At 36.9% G+C, this 22,926-nt stretch overlaps 4 protein-coding genes and 1 long non-coding RNA gene across 9 annotated transcripts; 2 read left to right on the top strand and 3 right to left on the bottom strand.

Annotated features, from left to right (window-relative positions):
• Nucleotides 1-285: 285 nt before the first annotated feature.
• BNIP3 (BCL2 interacting protein 3) lies at nt 286-13,932 on the top strand. The gene is made up of 6 exons (XM_034338089.2): nt 286-569; nt 5,164-5,329; nt 6,554-6,641; nt 11,922-11,995; nt 12,079-12,234; nt 12,336-13,932. Exons 1-6 carry the CDS (start codon nt 527-529, stop codon nt 12,385-12,387), a joined length of 579 nt encoding a protein of 192 aa, XP_034193980.1. The 5' UTR covers nt 286-526; the 3' UTR covers nt 12,388-13,932.
• Nucleotides 1,602-3,311, bottom strand: LOC143305855 (uncharacterized). Its single transcript, XR_013063068.1, has 3 exons — nt 3,182-3,311; nt 2,965-3,098; nt 1,602-2,878 (listed from the first exon to the last, which is right to left on the bottom strand). It is a non-coding gene; the product is annotated as an uncharacterized LOC143305855 (long non-coding RNA).
• Nucleotides 13,933-16,146: 2,214 nt separating the features above from the next.
• LOC117610532 (interleukin enhancer-binding factor 2 homolog) lies at nt 16,147-18,131 on the top strand. Of its 3 annotated transcripts, none has more exons than XM_034338067.2 (4): nt 16,147-16,293; nt 16,569-16,875; nt 16,942-17,506; nt 17,583-18,131. In XM_034338067.2, exons 2-4 carry the CDS (start codon nt 16,576-16,578, stop codon nt 17,867-17,869), a joined length of 1,152 nt encoding a protein of 383 aa, XP_034193958.1. In that variant the 5' UTR covers nt 16,147-16,293; nt 16,569-16,575; the 3' UTR covers nt 17,870-18,131. The 3 variants fall into 3 exon arrangements, with proteins under 3 accessions (XP_034193958.1, XP_034193959.1, XP_034193957.1); XM_034338068.2 differs by lacking the exon at nt 16,147-16,293 and adding an exon at nt 16,359-16,379; XM_034338066.2 differs by lacking the exon at nt 16,147-16,293 and adding an exon at nt 16,360-16,498.
• Nucleotides 18,132-18,265: 134 nt separating this feature from the next.
• Scgbeta (sarcoglycan beta) lies at nt 18,266-19,974 on the bottom strand. 3 transcript variants are annotated; one of them, XM_034338069.2, is made up of 5 exons: nt 19,687-19,972; nt 19,485-19,594; nt 19,298-19,410; nt 18,986-19,235; nt 18,266-18,916 (listed from the first exon to the last, which is right to left on the bottom strand). In XM_034338069.2, exons 3-5 carry the CDS (start codon nt 19,396-19,398, stop codon nt 18,269-18,271), a joined length of 999 nt encoding a protein of 332 aa, XP_034193960.1. In that variant the 5' UTR covers nt 19,399-19,410; nt 19,485-19,594; nt 19,687-19,972; the 3' UTR covers nt 18,266-18,268. The 3 variants fall into 3 exon arrangements, with proteins under 3 accessions (XP_034193960.1, XP_034193961.1, XP_076547177.1); XM_034338070.2 differs by lacking the exon at nt 19,485-19,594 and having other exon boundaries at nt 19,687-19,974; XM_076691062.1 differs by lacking the exons at nt 19,485-19,594; nt 19,687-19,972 and having other exon boundaries at nt 19,298-19,474.
• On the bottom strand, nt 19,974-22,000 carry LOC117610531 (venom protease). Its single transcript, XM_034338065.2, has 6 exons — nt 21,743-22,000; nt 21,358-21,594; nt 20,889-21,156; nt 20,552-20,817; nt 20,316-20,479; nt 19,974-20,240 (listed from the first exon to the last, which is right to left on the bottom strand). The coding sequence occupies exons 1-6, from the start codon at nt 21,834-21,836 to the stop codon at nt 20,070-20,072; spliced, it is 1,200 nt and encodes a 399-aa protein (XP_034193956.2). The 5' UTR covers nt 21,837-22,000; the 3' UTR covers nt 19,974-20,069.
• Between the last annotated feature and the right edge of the window lie 926 nt (nt 22,001-22,926).

Raw genomic sequence — 22,926 nt, 5'->3', positions numbered from 1 at the left:
AAGGAAAATACTGGTATCTTTTAAATGTCATGTGAGTTGTTAGGTACATGTATGAATGTATGTACATATGTATATATAAGTACTCGTATTACAGATGTTAAATGTGATAGGTTATATGTATTTAAAGTCGGAAACAAATGTTTTTCATAAATATTTATTTTTAATCGATAACATATGTATTTGTGTGTTTCAGTTGGAAAATTGCAAGGTATAAAATAGTAGATGCACAACGTGCACCGAATCACGTAGTGGGATGAAGCTATCATGGTCATTGGCACTACCCGCTGATTTGACTCATGCAGTGTATTTACATTGAAACGGGTACCGTGTGATTGGCCAGCCTGTCTGACGTACGTGTGTTGACGTTTCATCAAAACAAAGCACAGTCTCGCGTCTCTGGCGAGCATTTTACCACGGCAATTCGTTGCTGATGCGTCGTTTCTGGGCTTACGTTTGCAAAAGTGTCAGTTAGCTGTTCTTTACGTGCATTACCAGCTTGTAAGTGAAGCAAGTGTTGTGGGCCGTGATGTCGTCCACTGTAAAATTCACATCGGACGAGATTCTAGGCGGTAAGTAAAGGTTTTGTTTCCTTGAACGATGCGAGCAGCTGTCAGTTTAATGTCGCGGCCATTTCGCGTGCTATGCTTGACGCGTAAACAAATGTACTCTTGTTTCGTTTTGCGTCGTAGGCATTTTGAAAATTTGTCAGATATGTTTATTTGAATATATTTTATAAGAATATTAATTATTCGTAAATTATTGTAAGAACATTATCATAATAATCTCAACGTAATATTGAACATGTTTAATTTCAAAGATTTTGGCGCGATCGTATATGCCGGTATGACTTTACGAAAGAAGAAAAAAAAGAAGTGTGTTAAATTTTTGGTTTAAAAGTATAGCGCAAATCAATTGTTTTATTTAAACTGACTGCTGTTATGTATAATCGTTTTATTTACCCAATATTTCATTTCATTCTGTAGAAATTATTTCGATTGTTTTACGATTATTAACTATTCACATGTAGCTTTATTGCGTCGTTGATTGATTTTCAGCTAAAATAGCTTCGAGTAAATATTTGAAAATTTATTTCTAGAACAACGCGATGAAGATACAGAGAAAGAATTTTTCCTTGAATGTTGTTCAAATTTTTGCCTTCAACAAAATATTTTTTACTATAAAAAAACTGCTTTATAACGGTCGGTTGATCGTTTATTTTAAAGCATACTTACCAGAAAGGGGAGAGAACGAGAGGGGGAAAATGACTTTATTTATATTCCTCTGATGGTTGTAAAATGTGTTCGTAAATTATACGAATTAACCATTTAAATAACAGAGCTTTGTGTGAAATTTATTTTCAGCTAAGCAAACGGTGGAAATGAAAGATCAGTCTTTTGGGAAATTACTCCGTTTTGCTATTCGTGGTCGTTGAATCACGCGACGTACCAGACAATTGGGTCACTGTCCTATAAACGCCACGATTAGTTTAAGCCATTTTGTTCAACTTCTCGCTAACTCAAAGCTGTAGTTAATTTTTAAGGTATTTCTCAAACCAAAGACTCTTTTAGGACGATTGTTGATAGGATGGAAAAAATGTCTAAATGGTAGGAAAACGGCGTATGGACGCGTTTAACGTCAGGGTGACGAGACAGCGTTATCGAGTAATTATCGTGACGCATTGGTTTTTTTTTTTCTTTTTTTATTAAACAAGCAACCGGTATTTTGTTACGTTTGTAATCGAGGCTTGACACGAATAAATACAATAAATGCTGGTTAAATTTAGCCTGAGAGAGGTGATTGAAATCGTACCGGAAGCTCGACGATACGCTTACGCTACTTATCGTTTCCTGAAAAATATTATGTATTCCTGTCCGGAGGAACACGTTTCGAGGATGGCATAGCTAGCGTTGCTTACGTGATCGTCCTCAGGAACGTTCGACTTGTATGTATGACGTCAGGATAGGAAGGGAGTGTTGTTACATCGAAAAAGTTGGCTGTCAGGTATCCTACCATTAACAGGTAACTTCTTCGAACGTGACTCACTTCACGAACTCGCATCCCAGCCCACGTAGTCCTTTTCTTGCTGGTGAACGTGTCTGAAAGCATGCACCTGCGTTGTCCATTAAGCGGACCAATTGCTTCCAATAAGTGGTAGGAATGTTTACGAGCTGAAGAGAATTCTCTGGAACATCGGTAACCGGCTGGGTGAATGGGGTGAGCCAGGTCTACTGCACCGACTAAAGTTAGCCTTTACACTTTACATACAGCCTAGAGATTAAGAGACACATTGTATCGTCGTTGTATACGCCTCCGGGAACGTCTGATTGAAATGACGGGACACGTTTGCGTTTATTTTTAACCGTAAACGCCCGTTGACGGAGTTTAATTCAATTTATTAAAGTCAACCCGTCGTGATTTCGTGGCACGTGACGTTTCCTCGCAATTTTCCTCCGTGTCAATGAATCTCTCTGGAAATAGTTGATGGTACAAATATAGAAGTTTATTAATTTCAATTAGATATTGGTTTTCGACACAGTCGTCTCTTTTATTATAATTCACGGTATCAATATTCACTATAATTCGATACGTTTGTTCAGATGTGTTTGTATGTAAAAAGACACACGAGAAAATCAACACGTGCGACCTTGTTGCGCACGTGCTCGTTTATTTCGATTGAACAGAAGAAGCTCCTTTTCAAACGTCTATCGAGAAACGAATTCGATCCATTTGTGTCTCGTTGTGGTTCTTATCCATTTCCATTTCAAATGCTCATGGTTAAATTCTGTAAGATTGAGTTCTTGTATCATGTCTAGTTGCTATTTTTTCATAGATTTCTTCCATTTCTTTTGCATTTGTCCAGTTGTTCTGTAATAGGTGGCTGAAAGTTTCATACGATAAGTAGTATTTCGTTCGTCGTTTTTCCATCGCATTCATAATTGTTATAGTTTTGAAAAAAAAAGTAACCTTTTCGTTTGCAAGTCGTCTGACATTTCTGTTTCTTCGATTTCGAATATGCATTTGCGGTGAATCTTGTTTGAAGATGATATCTGATGATACTTGATAATATTACCAGTTGACGCAGTCTCCTCATGTTTATTCTAACCATATCACGAGAGATTAGGTAGTTACATTTCTCGATTTTCTTCAGAGAAGTGTTTTTAAAGCAGAATTTACTGTTTACTTCATATTGCGCATCAATCATGACTCGTTAATTTTGTTATAATTTGTTGAACTATATATTTTAAATAAAATAATAAGTATAAAAAATATGAATGGCCGTCGTTTTCTTGTTCTTCGTAACATTAGTTACCGTAGTGACAGGAAAGCGATATTTACATTGAAATCGTAATGATTATGTACGTCACATGTCTTATCGCATGTTCGGTACGCCCTGAAGTTGTAGTAAATGATATGTTATTCAATGACTTTCGACTGACTTATTTAGTGTTTTTTAATCTCTAATTAAATTTGTTCAATTCAAAATTTCCGCGAATTAACGATCGCGAGTCGTTTAATTTTCGATGGTACCTATAAACTCGCGTGAAAGTATAAACTCGTACCAGTCATATTACGATAATTCGACAATAGTCCTATCGATTAAACACTTAAGACCAATCAGATAACTGGGCTTGTCTAATAAGTCGCATTCCGCCAATCACAGAGCTTGTTACTTCAGCCCTAGGTAAATGGGCCAGATGCATCTGATAAAGCCACTTGCCTTGCGCGGAGATCGGTTAGTCTGCTCTAGGGCTTCGAAGAAGTAGGTGTATTTTTTTTTTTTTTTTGTTCTTTTGTTTTTTGTTTTTTACAATTCGTTCTGCAAATTTTTGATATTAACTTCTTAACGTATTAATAGTTAGATATACTGAGCAAATAAATATAAAACTTCACAAATGTCGAAAAGAGTTTTCGAACTTCTTCGAATTCTTTTCTTCTTTGACTAATAATAATAATTATGTTTGATTGAAAATAGGTCCGTGGATATCTACCGGGCGAATTGAATACATAAAAATAATTACTATTAATATTAATAATTTAATTTAATCGTATGCATATCGCCAAGTGTCGCAACTGACATGAATTCGCGACTTCCGTACATTTCGTATAAGTACTAAAGAATCGATTACTTGTAAATTTTTTTTTTAACAGTGATATCAAGTAAAAAAACAGCGATGAATCATCAACTGATAAATCACCACGCTAGTAGGTCTTCGGTTGTATTGTGCACGTGACACTGTAAACTCACCACGTGGAAATCATATGCGAAACTCTAAGAATTTGCACACAGCTATTTAATGATATTGCGTGTTAATAAGTAGAGCAGAAATTCTTCAACGAATGTGCTTATTCGTTTAATCGCACCCGATTGCGTATATTTAGACGAACTCTTTCACCTCTTGGTATAAGCTACAAAGAAAAAATATAAATTTAGGTTTCCGTCGAAAGCTAAGAAACTACTAGCTTCTCTGTCTTTAGTGTTTTTGCGTTTCAAACAAATATTTCGCGTGCGATTAAAGGAAATCGCGAAACAGAATAGATCGTGTGTACTGCTCCAAAATTAATAACGCTCATTCTTAATAGCACGTCATCCACATTTTCTACCTACTATACAATAAATCGATTCCTTAAAGCTCTGTTTAATTAGCGGCTGGATAAAATGAACGAAAAAATACGGAACATTCTTATTATCCGCTAGTGACGCAATGTGTACTACACGAGCACTACGTCAGAGCTAACGAACCTTGGCCATGAACTTTCTTGATAATCGACTCGATGATTCCTCGATTTTTATGAACGCGTATCGCGTATTGATTTCTCACGTTTGCAATTTTATTCGCACGATATTACGTTTCCTCTTCCTTTGATAATACCATATTAGCCGAAGTAAATACTTTTTTCTTTTTTTTCTATCCTTTCTTTGCTCTTAACTTACTTATAAAATTTATCTAACGAGAAAAATACGTTTCTTCGCGTTGAGCAATATTATCCTAGAAATCAATAAGGCAGTAGACTGTGCGATAGTTAAAAGAAAGATTTTACCGAGGTTTAAGTACCTCGTCGCTCTAGTTTCTCTCTGTACTTAATGACTTTCTAAAAGCTTCTTTTACCTTGCGCTTTAATAACCCATCGGATAACGAGCGTAACTTTGTTTGATATTCACAGAATCATGGGTGGAGTTGAATCCTGTACCGGATAGGATAACACCGTTACCATTCAGTGCTGGTGGAGAGGAGTACCTACGACTTCTTAGGGAAGCGCAAAGGGATTCATTACCTTCGTCTGCAAGGCATTCTTTGGCATCTTCTCGTCGAGGCACACCAAGAGATAGGTAACAATTTCAGTAAAATATACATCTTATCTTAACATACATTAGGAATTAACCCTTCTTTGGATTTTTCTCGGAGCTATCAGTGAATGCAAATCAATTTGAGATTACATTAATTTGAAAGATTTCGATCCGAAGAAGGGTTTAGAATCCGAGAAGGACACCGTGTCCTCACTCGGAATTTTTCAGACTACCGTTAACAGAGGGTTAGTTTTTTTTATCCTTCGTATGCTTGAAGAGCTTGAGAAGACAAAAAAGATAACAAATGGTATCTTGTGAGTCAGATGCCGCTTTGAAATATATATATACATATGTTCAAGCTAAGGGAGAATCTTTTTTTCGACATTTTCTTTGTACTCGTAGGCGTTGGAACATTTCAAGAACCGGCTGGATGAAAGAAAGGAAAAAGCAAACATGCTACCACTCCCGTATGTCTCTGTATAAGTAACTTTTTAAGATCTTTTTTGCTAGACTTATTCCATTGTACATACACGTTTTGTCAAATCTACGATGGAAAATGAGATTTCCTGATGCTTACAATTCACCTGTATAGGAAAATACCGTGTTTACGTATCAAGGATTTGTTTACTCGAAATCTTTCCATGTGATCGACACTCGAGATAACGATTTTTACCAAGGCTATAAGTGTTCTAACAAAATATTGACATCATCTTGCTATTCATCTTTCTACGATCATCTTTACCGATAAGTAGGGGTAACGATCCGCCTGTTGTTTTCTTTTTCGAGAAGAAAAATTTAGCGATTGTATTTTTAAGTGGCACCAATGATCAGTTAATTTGAATCGTCTAGTTATTAAAGTCTGTTTCGAAATATACATATGTTAGTTTCCTGTTTGGTTAGTTGGATCGTTTGTATCCGTAAGTTTGGTCAGGGCACCCCGCAACTTTTATCTCCCTCGACTATCGGTGTCACTCGAAAGAACATCTCGTTCAGTGTTGCAGCTCATTATTTGCAACGTTCGATCGTGTACCGCAGATGTTCGATAAGGTCATGTATTATCTTCGTAGTTCGGTGTAAAAGATAGAAAAAAAAACGGTATCGTACGATATACTCGTATGGAGGTCATTCGATAGAAAGTTGCTAATGTAAGTACTTACATCAACCGAAGACGGTAATGATGCAATTCTAATAGTACTTATTTTTTTTGCTTTTTAAAAATTTTCTATCATTTGTAAATAAGTTTAATATTTATGAAATTTATTACAGCCCGAAGAGCCCGCCAAATAGTCCCAACACGGAATTGTCAACCGAAGATGAATTGAAAGGAGTCTATATAAATTACTGTTGCAACAAGGTCAGTTTTATAATACACTTTTAATCTTGTGCGTTTGTGTGAACTATAAAGATCGTTTAGCCTTCATACTTTATCTATACAGCAGGACTATTATCATTGAAGAGTGAACGCGAGTAATCGTTATGAAATATGCTTGATATGTGACTGTACTTCCGAATGGTACCGATGGCCAATTGATCTGAAATTTGCTGGGTTAGATTTGAGTGATTTAATTAGCAGGTTGGTTTAACTTATGCAAATTATCCGTCTCGATGGAAAAGTTTCAAAGACTCGACTTTCGAAGTCTTATCCCGTTTGGGATTTCGTTGTAAGAAAAGGTCTGTAACGCGTTAAAAACTACGACAAACGATTGGTGATATTCGTGTTTTTTGGCAGTTGCAGCGGTATCGGCAGATGCATCGTTAAAAAGAACGGCAACGTTATTTTTAACAACAAAGGCGATTGTACCGGGGTAGAATGAATAATGTTGATAACGAGCTGTGAAGAGAGTGAGTCGTATGTAGTGGCGGCGAGGATTTTCCATTAGTCAGTTGCTCAACCGTGTTTGCAAGTGTATGCAACTTTTCCTTTGTGTGTGCGGCTTTGTGAAAGCAAGGTCTCTTGGAAAGCATGCAGTTCTCTGGAGTTCTCTCTTCTTTGAGAATCTTTCGATTCCTTCTCCTTCTAACCGCTTAGATAACGGATTAAAAATAGAATATCTTGGAAGTTTTCTGTTCTTCTACGTCGATGTATATTCATTTGCAACAACAATGCTATCTACGACGCGACATTTATTTTTTCCTATTCCGACGAGCACTTTTAATTCCAACGATTACGCTACGTATGATAGATAAATGTTTATCGGATAATGCGAACGAACGTCCTTGATATTCGTGAGCAATAAGAAATTACGTTTTTCTAAAACCGTAAGATTCTGCGTCGAAGAAGTTATTAATCAATGATGCATACATTAGAGGCTATTAAAAACGGTACACTTAACCCGGAACGGGTTAATCGGAAGGGAGAACTGGAAATACGTACGTACACATTATATGCATTGTATAGATCGTTCACCTTGGTTTGTGTTGCACATTTGAACGTCTGTGTTTGCCTCTGTTAACACATCACGCGATCGCGAACCAGCGAATCGGCGTTCTCCTCATCTTTGAGCAAGAACCGGTCCTCCCTCCCGCAATCTCTTGCATCGCGTTTAAGAAAACGGGTTGAACTTCTCGCGGTGAGGTGAGGTGAGGTGAGTCGAGTCGAGTCGCGAGCTTTAGAAAAAGGGACACTCGATACGATGCATTAGGCTCGATCCATACCATCGATCCGTTCTTGGTTCGATCATTATTCGATCGAATTAGGATGAAACGTGGACTTCTTTTGGCTAACGGTTAAGCTAATGGGATAAACCCTCGAAAAATCCTGGGAGAATATTTGATCGAACCAAGAGCAGAATATGAAAGGATCGATAGTATGGATCGGGTTTGATGTTTATATCGGATTAAGTCAGCCGTTTGTTATTGCCCATTCCACGTGAACGCGTTCGTGTTGTTCCGTGAAACGTGATAAACACGATTGTCCGCATTAGTTGAGAAATACGAGTTAGTTACAGTTGGATATCATTTCATTTCATTTCATTTCATTTCTGCAATTCTTACTTTTCTTCGAAATAAATTCAGATTATTCTTGATAAAAAAGTGATTATAATGACTGTGTGGTCATTGCGTCTCTGTTTCTGAAATACGAGAAATAATTCAGCATATGCTAGATTTCTTGTGGATAATTTGTTTTCGTAGAAAGTACCTACCGCGAATTCGCAAGTAGTGCAATGCGGAAATGCACTGTGAGAAGGAAGCTGCTATGCAATAAAAAAAAATTTCTCTTTTGCCTGTTACGCGAACAACGTGCGCTTGTACTCGTGCAACTCCACGAAATTCGTTTCATTATTAATGACGTTTAAACACAGGAGAAATTTAATATGCCCTTGATACGAAAATAAAACCGTACGAATGTCCCTTTCAACATACGTACCATTCCGGTTGTTGAACTATCCAAGTTCCGCATACACTCCTAGATTGTTTATATTGGCTGCACTCATTTATCGCGTTTGTAGATTAGGATCTAAGAGTTTCGCTTCAGAATTCAGTCGTTTACTTTCGATTCCTCAAGTTTCCTCGAGAAATCGGTTCTAGGAATTGCTGTATCATATTTTATAATTAGGTATTTAAATCAATTGACTCGAAAAAAAATTCTGTAGATACTACTGATATTCATCGATAACTTGAATCGATCGGTTCATTGGGGATTTGGTGTTGTAACGGAGCGATAGGTGGAAAGTGGGTGTTGAATGATTTTCTTTATTCAAATTAAGCTACTCTCGTTGGATTCTTTGATAAGATTGGCCAACATGGAGGAAGTATTATAAAATCTGTATAAACAAATTTATAGCAGATCATGTGTAATATTGTAATCGGGAGAGAGAGACACGTACACCAATCCGGATTACACTATGCAGCTTTCATGATTTTCAATGCATCACTGTTGCAACAAACAGAGTACTTTGTTTTCTTTCTAACAAATTATTTCTTCTTCGATGTTAATAAATAATTGAATCGCGTTAAAGAAAAACGAAGCTCGTTATTGACCCTCTCTGGAGGTCTGGATACGTGGTGAAACGTTTCTTCCAAGGGGTTTCGAACGATCGCGTCGTGTAATTCTCGGTTATTGCGCTCAGAAAATGGAGTAGGAGACGTCGAAGAAAGAAACCCACGAACGATTATGGCAATGAAAGAGCGAGAGGAGAGGTACCAGTCTTCTTTTCAACAGCGTCGTAGTAGTCGGTAACCAATCCGAAACTGTTCTGAGCTCACACCATGCGCAATATCGAATGAATTTGTCAGGTCTTGCAAAGTGTCTTCTACATATGTACCATATATAGTTGCCATTTTACCGAGGGCAAAATACATGTCTGACCTGCTTTCTTTCGATCTCAAATATACATATTCAAGAATTAACTTGTGTACTGTTCATTTTATTAGTTTTCAACATTTTCCGCTTGATTCACGTTTATAATTTTGAACGTTTATTTATGCGAAAATGCATCCAGAGATGCGATGCTCAAGGATATCTCTTTCGTTGTTTCTTTGCGAATACCTTGAATATCAAACACCGGTGGGCTGTTCCAAAACACGTAGGACGGTAATATTTTACAGGTGTAAATAAATTCCAAGGTGCACCATGCGAGTTTTATTTGTCTGTCTTTGCAGAAAATTTCACAATTGAAACGGTTGTGTTTCATCGTTTCGCATGATCTCATTGAACGTCGTCGTAACCGTCACGTCGTTTTATAGAATGACCGCGTTGTAACTTAATGAACAGTCCTTTTAAGGTTCTACTTCGTATATCGTAGTCTAGATCGTGTTGCAGTCCTTGGTCCCCTGTTTTGTTTGTTTAAACGTATTCGTCTCTGATTTTCGTCTCCGTTATTCAGACTTTTGCGCGTTAATCTTTTACTCCGAATCTTTGGTTTCGTTTCTGTCGAAATGAAGTCAAACAGTTTTAACTTGATGCTTTTCATAGCGTTGTTTTTGTTTTCTATTTTTGTGGTAATAAAAGAGCCAACGCGAGGATTTAATTTCCCACGATGAATAGGAGTTTTCTAGCTGGAGAAAAATAGCTGCTACAAATTAGTTGTCGGCTAACATGAGTCGGCGATTCGATAAAACCGATTTAGAATCGTCGTAATCTTCGCCAGATTCTCTGCTACGCTATCTTTACAAAATGAAAAACTCGAATATTTTCAAACCATCTACGCGTTTGATAAATACAAATTAATTTAAACGCAATTTTAACATTTATTACGCGTTCCTTTCTAATCCTATTTTGGGAAGTAGGAGACGAGTGATGCGTTCAGCGAACTTGGCAAAAGATTTGAATAAATTAGATCACGGATCACATATAACAAGCGTGAAATGATGCTACAAATATTACTAAAAATATTTATCATCGCTGACTGGCGCTACGAAAGAATATTTTAATTATTCGATTATACAAAACTTGAGGAGCCTTTATTATATTTGTGGTGCAGGTCAGCGATGACCAGCAGCAGAGCATTCAACGTGTTAATATACTTAATAATTCATACCGTAGTTCGCCGTCCTAGTTAGTCATAGTTATTTTTACCGTGCCAGTTAAACTATATTTTATCGATTTTTAATCATTTCAGTTCATACGTGTTTTTTCATAAATATGTAGTATATATACAAGAGGAAATTCATTAGAAATAAAACGATCAACTTAATTTATTTTCTATAATTTCTGTATATTATTTAATAATGAAAGAGAATTGGTATCACACAGCTGTCTTTGCGCGGAACGTTTTAAACTGGTCGATAATTCATGACGGGTTATCATTGATAAGTTGATAAGCTTTTTTAATACAAGGTGTTCAGTCGTGGAATAGATGTTTAAACGAATTTAGAAAGAAAAAATTGGAAAAAAACTCCCAATATCGTATCATTTTGCACAAAAATTAAATTTTCTCTGGCATAAAACAAATTAAGTTATCGTATAAATTTATTTTTATCATTTAAATTTAAATTTAAATTTAAATTTAAATTGTGTCAGATTAAATAACAGTGTTACATTGTTTACAAACAACTGCACGCCTCGTTTAATGTTTCCTATATATCATAATATACTTAATTACGTTTCGATAAGTTACGATATCTTTGGATATTCTATTTTTCAAGTCATTGATAGATAAGAATTTTTCGCGTCCTTCCTTCAAGTATTTCTATCTATGTATTCCAGAGTAACCATATATTTTATCCATCATTTCATAAACATTGTTTTTTTAATTAAATAGATATTTTTAACAAAAATCATTGATGACGGATGATACTGGTGACTAGAACTTGATTCAATAGTGGCGTAATAGAAATCACTCTGTATGTTATATTTCTGCAAATTGTAAAACTAAAAATCTTAGAATTATGATATATTGTTAGTCTTTCTCGAGCTAAACCAGCTGAACAAAAGCAGCTTGGTACAAACTGATACGTAGCTGGATGTGTGAAGCTACGCTACATACTAGTATGTGAATCTCTAGTTTCACTGGATGATACAAGATCCACCTGTACGATCATTTAAACGCTATTAAATCGATTCGTCAGAGATTATAAAATGAATTCTGGTGTCGACAACTCTGAAGCTTTTATAATAGTGCTTAGTTTCGATTTCAAACGGTTCTGACAATTAGATAGAACAATTTTAACGTTTCTTACATTTTCTTTGCAGGAAAATGAACTTTTGGAGAAGAATACCGATTGGATTTACGAATGGAGTTCGCGACCAGATCAAGCACCGCCAAAGTATCAACACATACATTATATTTAGACGGTTTTTCTCTTACAATAAAAACAGTGTATTTATTGACATTCTTTTTCTTTTCCAGAGACTGGAAATTCAAACATCCTCAGGGAATAAATAAAAAGAAATCTTATAGCATTCGTACTACGAAAGTTGGCAAGATTGGCTTGTTTTCCAAAGAGGTTCTTTATACTCTGTTTATCACGAATATTCTGTCCGTGTTAGTTGGAGCTGGCTTAGGGTGAGTGAATTTATGTAATTACACTTGTAGATTTTAATTCTTTCGCTATTATGGTCGCTATAATCATCTGATGACTAATAGAAATGATTAATATTTTTCAGGGTCTGGTTGACCAGGCGAGGATCCGTAACGCCCAGCATAACCATCGAGTGAAGAAGATAACAAAACAAATAACCACGTACACGAAAGTCAGGATTGTCGCGCTAGATTTTGCAAGAATACGGAGTAAAACAAGGGTCGGTTTAATCGAGCTGTAAGAAAGACTGAAGAGAACCAAGAGGGTCGATCGAGCCTAACAGACACGCAACATTAATATTTCGATTACCCCGATTTAATTATTAGCACTTTATATCTTAATCCTCTTCCCTGCCTGGAAAAAACTTAACGGTGTACTTATTGAACGCCGTACTAAGCATGTAAGTTGTATTTGCAATTATATGCTTAGGTAAAAGAAAATACAAAAAAAAAAAAAAAAAAAAAAAAAAAGAAAAGAAAAAATCATATGATTTATTATATATATATATAGCGTTGTGAGAAAACAAAAATATATCCGTTTTATACCATTTTTAATGCGTTTCTATCTGCGGTAGTCCGTAGGGTATAGCTTGGATAGTATTTATCTATAATTATTACTCGTTACTTGAAAAAGAAAAACGATTTGCTGGAGAATAAAGAATGTTTGTTATATAAGGGAAAAGGATTGTTGCATTTATGCGAAAGAAAGGAATGGAATCTTATAATTGAGAGAATAATGTACGTAGTTAAAATATATGTATAATGCCATCGTACGAACCGTGATAATTCCTATTGCATTGAAATCAAAGATCAATGTTGGTACAAGTCTGAAACCGTTTCAAATTGTATAATCGCGCTGGAAATAAGAAGTTTGTTGTTGTGTATTTAGTTAATGCAATTTATGGTTTCGCTCTTTAATAAAATTGTAACGAAATGATCGAAGTATTTCGATAACGCATAGATAATGAGAGTTAATGATTTTTGTTCCGTTCTTATATTTATGGGTTTTTATTAGTTACGAAAGAAGGTATAAAAACATATTTTGGTTTTAAATTAAATACAGAAATGACAATTTCAACGCAGTCAGTTAATTGATGTATCTCTAGCTTTATATATTTATTACGTAAAACAAAAATTAATAGTGCTCTTCGACACTTTTATACGGCATAAAGAATTTTATATTTTATAATTTTCCATTAAAACAAAAATTAGTAAATTAAGAAATATACATATATATAATATTGAAAAAAGAAATATGTGAAATGTTAATTTGTACAATCTTGACAGATTTTATTTGTAATCAAAAACAGTTGTCTGTAAAACCCCTGGTGTACTGTGATTCAGTTTGATTATTCTTTCAAAAATACATTATTAGTTTATGAATACTTTTACACTAAAGTAATTACGATTCTATAGAAATATAAATCGCTTTTCTCGATAGCACAACATGTGATTTGTATGAAATTATTACAAAAAATAAAAGACTCGATAGTGGTTGCTTCGTGCTGAAGATTTTCTAAAACTTACAGACATCTTTTTTTAATGGAATACGAACACATAACACACATACTATGTATTAATTGTAAGATGCTGTATATTTCGAACAAGTACGTACTCGATGTAAGTAGAAATTAGACATGCAAGTTTTTTGTATTTTCAATATAATTCTGTATATTATACATACATGAAAACGTCTTATTAATCAACCTTCGTATTTGAAGTTATACATATCTGAAAATTTCCTAAGTACAGCCCAGAATATGCTCAGTGTCCCCCTAGTAAAAATCCCTGAATTCCTTATATTCCTCCATCCCTTAGATGTCTGCATCCCTAACATTCCTGCACATCTTACATCTCTGCATCCCTTAGATGCTGCATCACCCACATCCTTGTATCCTTTATATCTCTGCATTCCTTACATCCCTGCACATCTCTGCATCCCTTAGATGCTCCACCACCCACATTCCTGTATCCTTTATATCTCAGCATCCCTTACATCCCTGCACATCTCTGCATCCCTTAGATGCTCCACCACCCACATCCCTGTATCCTTTATATCTCTGCATCCCTTACATCCCTGACCATCTCTGCATCCCGTAGATGCTCCACCACCCACATCCCTGTATCCTTCATATCTCTGCATCCCTTAGATGTTCCACCACCCACATCCCTCTATCCTTTATATCTCTGCATCCCTTAGATGCTCCACCACCCACATCCCTGTATCCTTTACATCTCTCGTTCCGTTACATCGCTGCATCTCTTACATCCCTGCATTCTTTTCATCCCTACATTCTTTTTATGCCTTAAATCCTTATATTATTACCATCCCTACATTCCTTCCAACCCTACATTCTTTTCATCCCTACATTCCTTACATCTCTGCATCCCTTTTAATAAATATATTATAAAGATTGCTTCGAGTAAAGGTAAGTTAGTTTGCGAAAAATTTCGAAAAACAGCGCCCCCTAGCGGCAAAAATGCGAACTAAAATCTCGACATCTGATCAGCGCCATCTGGTTTCGGAAAAGGGAACTAAACCATTCATCATTTTTGGCCCTCTGGCGGCAAAAATGCGAACTAAAATCTCGATGCCCGATCAGCGCCATCTGGTTTCGGAAAAAGGAACTAAACCAGGCACCATTTTTGGCCCTCTGGCGGCAAAAATGTGAACTAAAATCTCGATGCCGAATCAGCGCCATCTGGTTTCGGAAAAAGGAACTAAACCATGCACCATTTTTGGCCCTCTGGCGGCAAAAATGTGAACTAAAATCTCGATGCCGAATCAGCGCCATCTGGTTTCGGAAAAAGGAACTAAACCATGCACCATTTTTGGCCCCCTGGCGGCAAAAATGTGAACTAAAATCTCGATGTCGAATCAGCGCCATCTGGTTTCGAAAAAAGGAACTAAACCTTGCACCATTTTGGCCCTCTAGCGGCAAAAATGTGAACTAAAATCTCGACGTCCGATCAGCGCCATCTGATTTCGGAAAAAGGAACTAAACCATCATGAATTTTTGCTTAATATGAAAGGGTTAAAGAATGGTTTTGGAAGCCAGCTGCAGGGATGTAAGGGATGTAGGGATGTGAGGGGTGTAGGGATGTAAGGGATGTAGGGATGTAAGGGATGTAGGGATGTAAGGGGTGTAGGGATGTAAGGGATGTAGGGATGTAAGGGATGTAAGGGATGTAAGGGATGTAGAGATGTAGGGATGTAAGTGATCTAGTGATGTAAGGGATGTAGGGGTGTAAGGGATGTAAGAGATGTAAGGGATGTAGGGATATAAGGGATGTAGGGACATAAGGGATGTAGGGATGTAGGGATGTAAGGGATGTAAGGGATGTAGGGATATAAGGGATGTAGGGATGTAAGTGATGTAGTGATGTAAGGGATGTAAGGGATGTAGGGATGTAGGGATGTAAGGGATGTAAGGGATGTGGAGATGTGCAGTAGGCATGGATGTAAGGGATACAGACATCTAAGGTTTGCAGTGATATAGGGCTGTGCGCCGTGAAGTCCCCAAAGATAAAAAAACTAATAAATAACTGGGAAGAGTGCCCACTCTTCCCATGCAGGGAGATAAAATAATAAATGACTTTGGAGGGTGGTCCCTGCGAAGCCTACAAATGGGAGTAAAATAATAAGTAAAAGGATAAAATAACAGGCGAGGCACACTGAAATAATATCAACACGTTCATCCTCGTAATGAGTTTATTAAATAAATGAAGAAGATAAATACAGCAAATTAAATGAACGCAGAAAATAAAATAAATTAACAGGTACATTTATAAAGTAGATCCGCACTCCTCGGCGGTCGCTATAAGACTGGAGGTTTCTCACTCTGCTGTAGATCGAACTCATCTCGGGGTATCTGGGACCCCTCAATATCTTGATCCCTAAAAAATAAAGGCATATCTAGTCTTTTGTATCAGTTGTCACTGAGTAGAGTTTGTTGTACTTGGTTATATGATATTATCGTAATAAAGAAAATACAACTGGTTACTCATTGTAAAATAATATTAAATTTATTTTTCCATTTGTTGGTAAGGTTCACTTACTTTTGTAATTATCATTTAATCCTTCGAACGAGTATTTTCATCGAATGTGAATGATGCCGGAAAGTTTTATGGTTAATTTTCTCCTTATAATTGTCGTTAAATCAGATATTATTATTCATTGTATATTATTAATTCGATGTATAGATTCTTAAATAATCTAAGCAACTTTATTGAATGCAAGGATGACTGTGTAATTCAAATTATTATTAAAATGTAACAAATGTTTCTAGAATATTTTTGAGCGCTTTTTCTATCATTAGGCATAATATGGTACGTGGTGGTCGTGGTGGAATGATTAGAGGAGGCAGAGGTGGTATGGGACGTGGAATGGGGTTTCCCAGGAAGCAATTTCTTCCACGTCACCCATTTGACTATACGCTATGCGAAGCTGCTTTTCCACGCGTTAAACCTGCTCCAGATGAATCAGATTTTCAAGTGGCACTTTTGAAAAAGAACACAGATATGTGCCCTACACCCAAGGAGCAAACTTCTATTTTAAATCTTGTAACTAAGCTACAGAGTGTACTCGACAATTTAATTGTTGCTCCAGGCAGTTTTGAAGCTTGTGTAATTATTTATTTCATCTGTTTAGACTATATTTTCTATACGTTTAAAAACAATTTCTTTTTATAGCAACTGGAGGAAGTAAGACAAGTTGGTAGCTTTAAAAAAGGAACAATGATCAAGGGTCACAATGTAGCTGATATTGTTGTAATCCTTAAGACGTTGCCTACCAAAACTGCGGTAGAAGCGCTTGGTACGAAAGTCAATAACGACTTGAAAAGCGTTAATCCGAAAGAGATTTTCAGACTTACTCAGACGGAACGTGGCTTCGATATTTCTAACAACGAAGCTACGGTACGCGTACTTATCACCACTTTACATCAAAATCTACGAAAATTAGAATCTGATCAGCATTTAGATGTAAAAATATGTCAAGGTCACCTTGCTGCAATCAGACATTCCCGATGGTTCGAGGAAAATGCTCATCATTCTAGTATAAAAGTTTTAATAAGATTACTTAGAGATCTGAGAAGTAGATTCGAAGGTTTAGAACCATTGTCACCTTGGATGTTAGATTTGTTGGCTCATAACGCCATAATGAATAATCCTAGTAGACAAGCACTGCCGATAAACCAAGCGTATAAACGAGTGCTTCAGTTACTAGCTTCTGGACTCTTCCTGCCTGGATCTGCAGGTAAAATTTATCGTATTAAATAATGATTTAAATATAAAAATCGTATGATATTTTATTGTGATATAACTTTATTTAGGTATATCCGATCCATGCGAAGGTGGTAATATACGTGTGCATACAGCTATGACATTAGAACAACAAGATTTGGTATGTCTCACAGCTCAAACGTTGTTACGCGTATTAGCTCATGGAGGATATAGACCGTTACTCGAGGGTACTAATAAACTTGCCGTAGAAATGAGTGTATGGGTAGGTGGTGTAGTTGCCAGTCCTTTAGATAAAGCATACGAACCTCCAACGGAACAGGAACAGCAAGAGGATATGGAAGAAAGTAACGAGGAAATGATAACGGAAAGCGGTTAACTTTCTGTGCTAAAACTTCAGGGATAAAACCAAGAATTTTCTACTATTTCCCAGGACGATAATTTCTTCAAAGTCTTTATTATTTTATACAAAAGTTAGCGGATACAGTATTATCGATGAATTTCAATGTATCATTTTTTTCCTAATAACAGTAACATAATGATCGATGTTACATATAATTGTAATTGTACGTAATGTTTGAAAGATTGCCGAGTGCGATTTAATTATACATACATATATGTGAAATAAAATCTGAATTACAGTACTTGTAATAAATTTACGAGTTCCTATAATAATGATTCCAGAATTGAAGGAATAATAAATCAATTCTTATTGTTTCAGTTGTTCGTACACTAGACACAGTGTTGGATATGTAAAATAATTAAATTACAACAGATTCTATCGTAAACAAGGATCATTTTCTGGAGTTCTACTGATACGAGCACAGTTTACAGATCGGCTGTTAGAACCTGTACGAACCGCAACTCTAAAAAGTTTTCCTTGTGGCATGCAAACGCAAACTTTGTACTGTTCGTGACCAGGTGAATTTTGCAGAAACATCGGTGTTACAGGTATATTTTCAACGTCAATAGAAACGCCATCTTTGGCGTCAAGAACGATGCTTCCATTGACGCTTTTTAAGAAGATATCGGTATCCGCACTCCAGACGATGTCTTTGCTTTCCATGCTAGCACCTTCAGCGCCTTGCATAGAAATTTGATCGTCAGAATTTACAGTTAGACTTTCGTTAACCGGTGATGTGATTCTGTGGGTCTCGGCAAGTTTAACGTCTATTCTTTCTACGCCAGCTGGTAAACCGAAATTTGGAAAATCAGTAGTAAAGTAAATAGCTCCAGATCTCGAATCTCTGATCTCAAAAGATTCTACTTGGGAAATTGAGGTTCCATTTGGTAAGACTGTGACTTTTGCACCCGTTTCGTCGCGTGTTCTCTGACCATTTACATCTATTTGCACGCCTGCTTCATCACCAGAGACTTCCATTGATTCGTCACCATAGCTTTGACAAACACCTGATTGCAAACACACCTGTGGGTATCAAACGATCTATAGAACACAACTGGTAAAAGTATGAAATAGTATTATAATTTAACTGACCCTATCCAAGTCAGTTTTCCCATAAAACTTGACAAGATTTTCGTCAGGAATCATCTCCATAGCTTCCATTCCTTGACTGATCCGTAGAACAGCGATGACAGTGATATTAAGGAAAAGATTGCAAAGACCAATGATCGACAAAATAAAAGTTAAGATCCACAGACAATAACGTCGTTTTGTTAATTTTTCATTTGTCATTGACATGGTGCGAGAGGAGGTGGTGACTGTTGTTTGATTAATATTTTCAGAACTGAAAGCATTGTGTCATTGTCATCGGTTAAATATGTAGTTGATAGAATTTGGTAAACATACCCCTTGATCAGCGGACCGTCGCTATTGGACAAGTTATCTTCAGCCTTCGAAATCGATGGAGAACCGGTACCATTTCCACATTCGTCAAGGATGACCGACATTGATTTAGTGTACTGTTAGAAAAATATTCTCTATAATGTTTATCAATGTAATTGACTACGATTACAAATTAATTAATATCACCTACCTAATGAAATACTGTCCATTTTTATGATATTGAATAAGGTGAGTGTTTTTTATTTTGTTTGTGAGTGTGTCAGGAAATATGAAGTCGTGGGTGACGATTTTTTTGTTCCCCTGAGACAAGCAGCAGTATTGATATCATTCATACGTTAAGAAGAATAATGTGTTTCGTGTACAGTGCTTTGTTAGAAACTTACGATTCTTACCTTAGTCACGATCGGTTCAGGACTCTGGACAAACGAAAATAGATGGCCACGGTATAGTTAGCTCCTGTGAATGAATGCAGAAACCGTGTAACGAAAACTAGGTATAATCTGCCGGCTGGCGCTTGCGCGTCTGGAGATCAATGCCAAATATTATTCGAAATTTCTACTTCAAACCTAAACTTCTCTCCATCAATCCTTTGGGGATTATGAACTAGAATCATTATGATAGCTTACAGATTTCTATGAATCTTCTCTTATGATTTTAGCACAGATAAGAACTGTAAATGTAGACATGAGAAATTTATTATGTATTATTATTTAACAAGAAAATACAGAGTTATCAATATAAAAAATATGTTTATTTCATCTTCCTTTTTAATACATCACGAGCTTGGCCAAACTACGCTTTCTATCCACGGAACATAATTATAAACCCGGGTGTATACACCGGGAATTATGCTACCGCAAATTTTTCCCAAACTCGTGACACCGATTAAAGTATACATACAGTTATAATCGTTGTTTAAAATAACTAATGGTCCGCCGCTGTCACCCTGTATATAAAATTAAACATATAATATGATACTAGTCATGATGTTAAAAATATAATCTATATTATAGTTAGATACCTGACAAGTATCTTTTCCAGGTTCACCAGCACAAATTTGCCAATCATCCACAATACCATATTTAAGTTTAGCATCCCTTTGACCTCTCATAAAGGTGCTATTACATTTTGATGTAGGTACCAAGTTAATGGTAACTTTTAATAAATCACTGGATGTGTCCTCGGCTGAAGTAATAAGACTGAATAGTATTTGATAAATTATTTTTTAACTTTTGTTGTTTATTACTTTTTACTTACCCCAGTCAACGCGTCCCCATCCAGTTGCGGTTGCTTTATTATCTGTACCGGTATCCGGTAAAGAATAAGGCAAACAGCTAGGTCTAACCCACTCGTTGAACTGTACATTCGTTTCTAATTTGAGAAGGGCAATGTCGTGATATTCAGAAGGTTTCTTGTACGAAGGGTGTCTTATTCTTTCTGTAATTTGAATATCTTGCGGTTTCGCGTCGTCGTTTGTTCTCTCCAGATTCAAATCACCTACTCGAACCCACGTTGCTTCCTTACTGCAACATAAAATAATTAGAATGAATTAGGTATAAACGAAATGAATGAATGTCAAGATAGAGATACTTACAAATTTAAATTATAGGTACAATGAGCCGCGGTTAAGACAAATCTTTCCGAAATCAAAGTACCACCACAGAGCCAAGCAATACCTCCGTCCCCGGAATTGAATCCAACCGCAACCATGTGTGGAAATTCTTTTGGTTCAGCCTTTTTACCACCAACGATAAGCTTGCGGGTTTTCAGCGCACATAACGATACATTTACGGGTTTTCGATTGACGTCTAATGTCGGCGGAGTTACGAACGCGTACACTGATCTCGAGTATTCCTCGCATTCTGAAACATACATCGGTTCGATGCATCAGTTTTATAATACAGTTTCGATAAAGCCACCCTCTGAAGGCCTGAAAATGATAAATACTCCTTCTCTCTTCACCATATAACTGAAACTCTGAAGAAGCAATACAGAGTAATACACCTGAGGGTATTTGAATTACAAGTTATTACTAATATTGGTAAAACTGAAAATGTACATACTTGCTCTTGCTTTGTCACCCCTATCGCTAATAAATGTTCCTGGAGTAGGATCAGGTTCTGGTGCCGGCGTTGGTATAGGTATTGGCCTATTTACGGGGCAACATACAATAGGATCAAAATAGGAATACCCGCACATGCTTTGGGGAGGTATCCCTTTTAGTAAATCCTCATAAACCTGTGCACATTGTTCCAGACGTGAGCAAACACCTGGTGATTGATCAATTTTACAGGATTCACCTGAAAATTATACTAATTATACTATTTATACTACTATAGAGAATTTGTACTCGCTATGAGGATAATAGAATAATCTTAGCATTATGTAACCAAGGTCATTTAAGATGATTTTGTTAGTATTAAATAAATAAAAAAGAATCTTTTTTACCTTCATATTGCCCATTGCAGAATGTAGGACCAGTTGAAAGAAGAAAGATGCATAGTAAGGATAACACTCTTAATAAGGAAAATCTTAACACCATGATTAACAAATTTCACACTGTACGTGCTTAACTGTCACCTCTTATTGCGATGCTTGTTATTTGGGCTGTTACTTCTTCGTTGTCTTTTTTTACCTCATTATATTCTCCAGTTCCCCTCCATGTCGATATGCAGAGAGTGAACCGTACTTCGGGGTCCCAGGCACCCCATGATGAAATTTGCCTTGTACATACACAGAGGGTATGTACAACCGGTATAATAATCATCCACTAACTTCAGAAAAATTATTAGAATAATTATGTGACAAACTTATATTTTGAAAAGACCGCCTAAATTTTTAAAGTCCGAACACTGCGCCATCTATACAAAAGCGTGGGAAACTACTCAACGAATTACCGACTTATCGACTGAACTTCCAACAGTCGATAATCGACCCTTCGGCAGTCGGTAAGTTAATGGCTTGGGGTGTTAGAGACCCCGGAGCAGGGATGATGTTCTTTGCATATCGACATTGTGACATCCGGGGTGTCAGAGACCCCGATGCATCGATAGCTCTCTCTGTATACCGACATGACATCTTGGGGTGTCAGGGACCCCGAAGCACCGACAATATGGTATCTGGGGTGTCAGAGACCCCGAGGCACCAACAATGTGGTATCTGGGGTGTCAGAGACCCCGAAGCATCAATAGCGCTCTCTGTATACCGACATGGCATCTTGGGGTGCCAGAGACCCCGAAGCATCGATACCGCTCTCTGTATACCGACATGACATTTTGGGGTGTCGGGGACCCCGAGGCACCAACAATGTGGTATCTGGGGTGTCAGAGACCCCGAAGCATCAATAGCGCTCTCTGTATACCGACATAGCATCTTGGGGTGCCAGAGACCCCCAAGCACCAACAATATGGTATCTGGGGTGTCAGAGACCCCGAAGCATCGATACCGCTCTCTGTATACCGACATGACATTTTGGGGTGTCGGGGACCCCGAGGCACCCACAATGTGGTATCTGGGGTGTCAGAGACCCCGAAGCATCAATAGCGCTCTCTGTATACCGACATGGCATCTTGGGGTGCCAGAGACCCCGAAGCACCAACAATATGGTATCTGGGGTGTCAGAGACCCCGAAA

This window comes from Osmia lignaria, chromosome 11 (genome assembly GCF_051020975.1).
Source record: "Osmia lignaria lignaria isolate PbOS001 chromosome 11, iyOsmLign1, whole genome shotgun sequence".
NCBI lineage: Eukaryota > Metazoa > Arthropoda > Insecta > Hymenoptera > Megachilidae > Osmia > Osmia lignaria.
The sequence above is the reverse complement of the archived record's forward strand: the minus strand, read 5'-3'. Positions and strand labels throughout refer to the sequence as shown.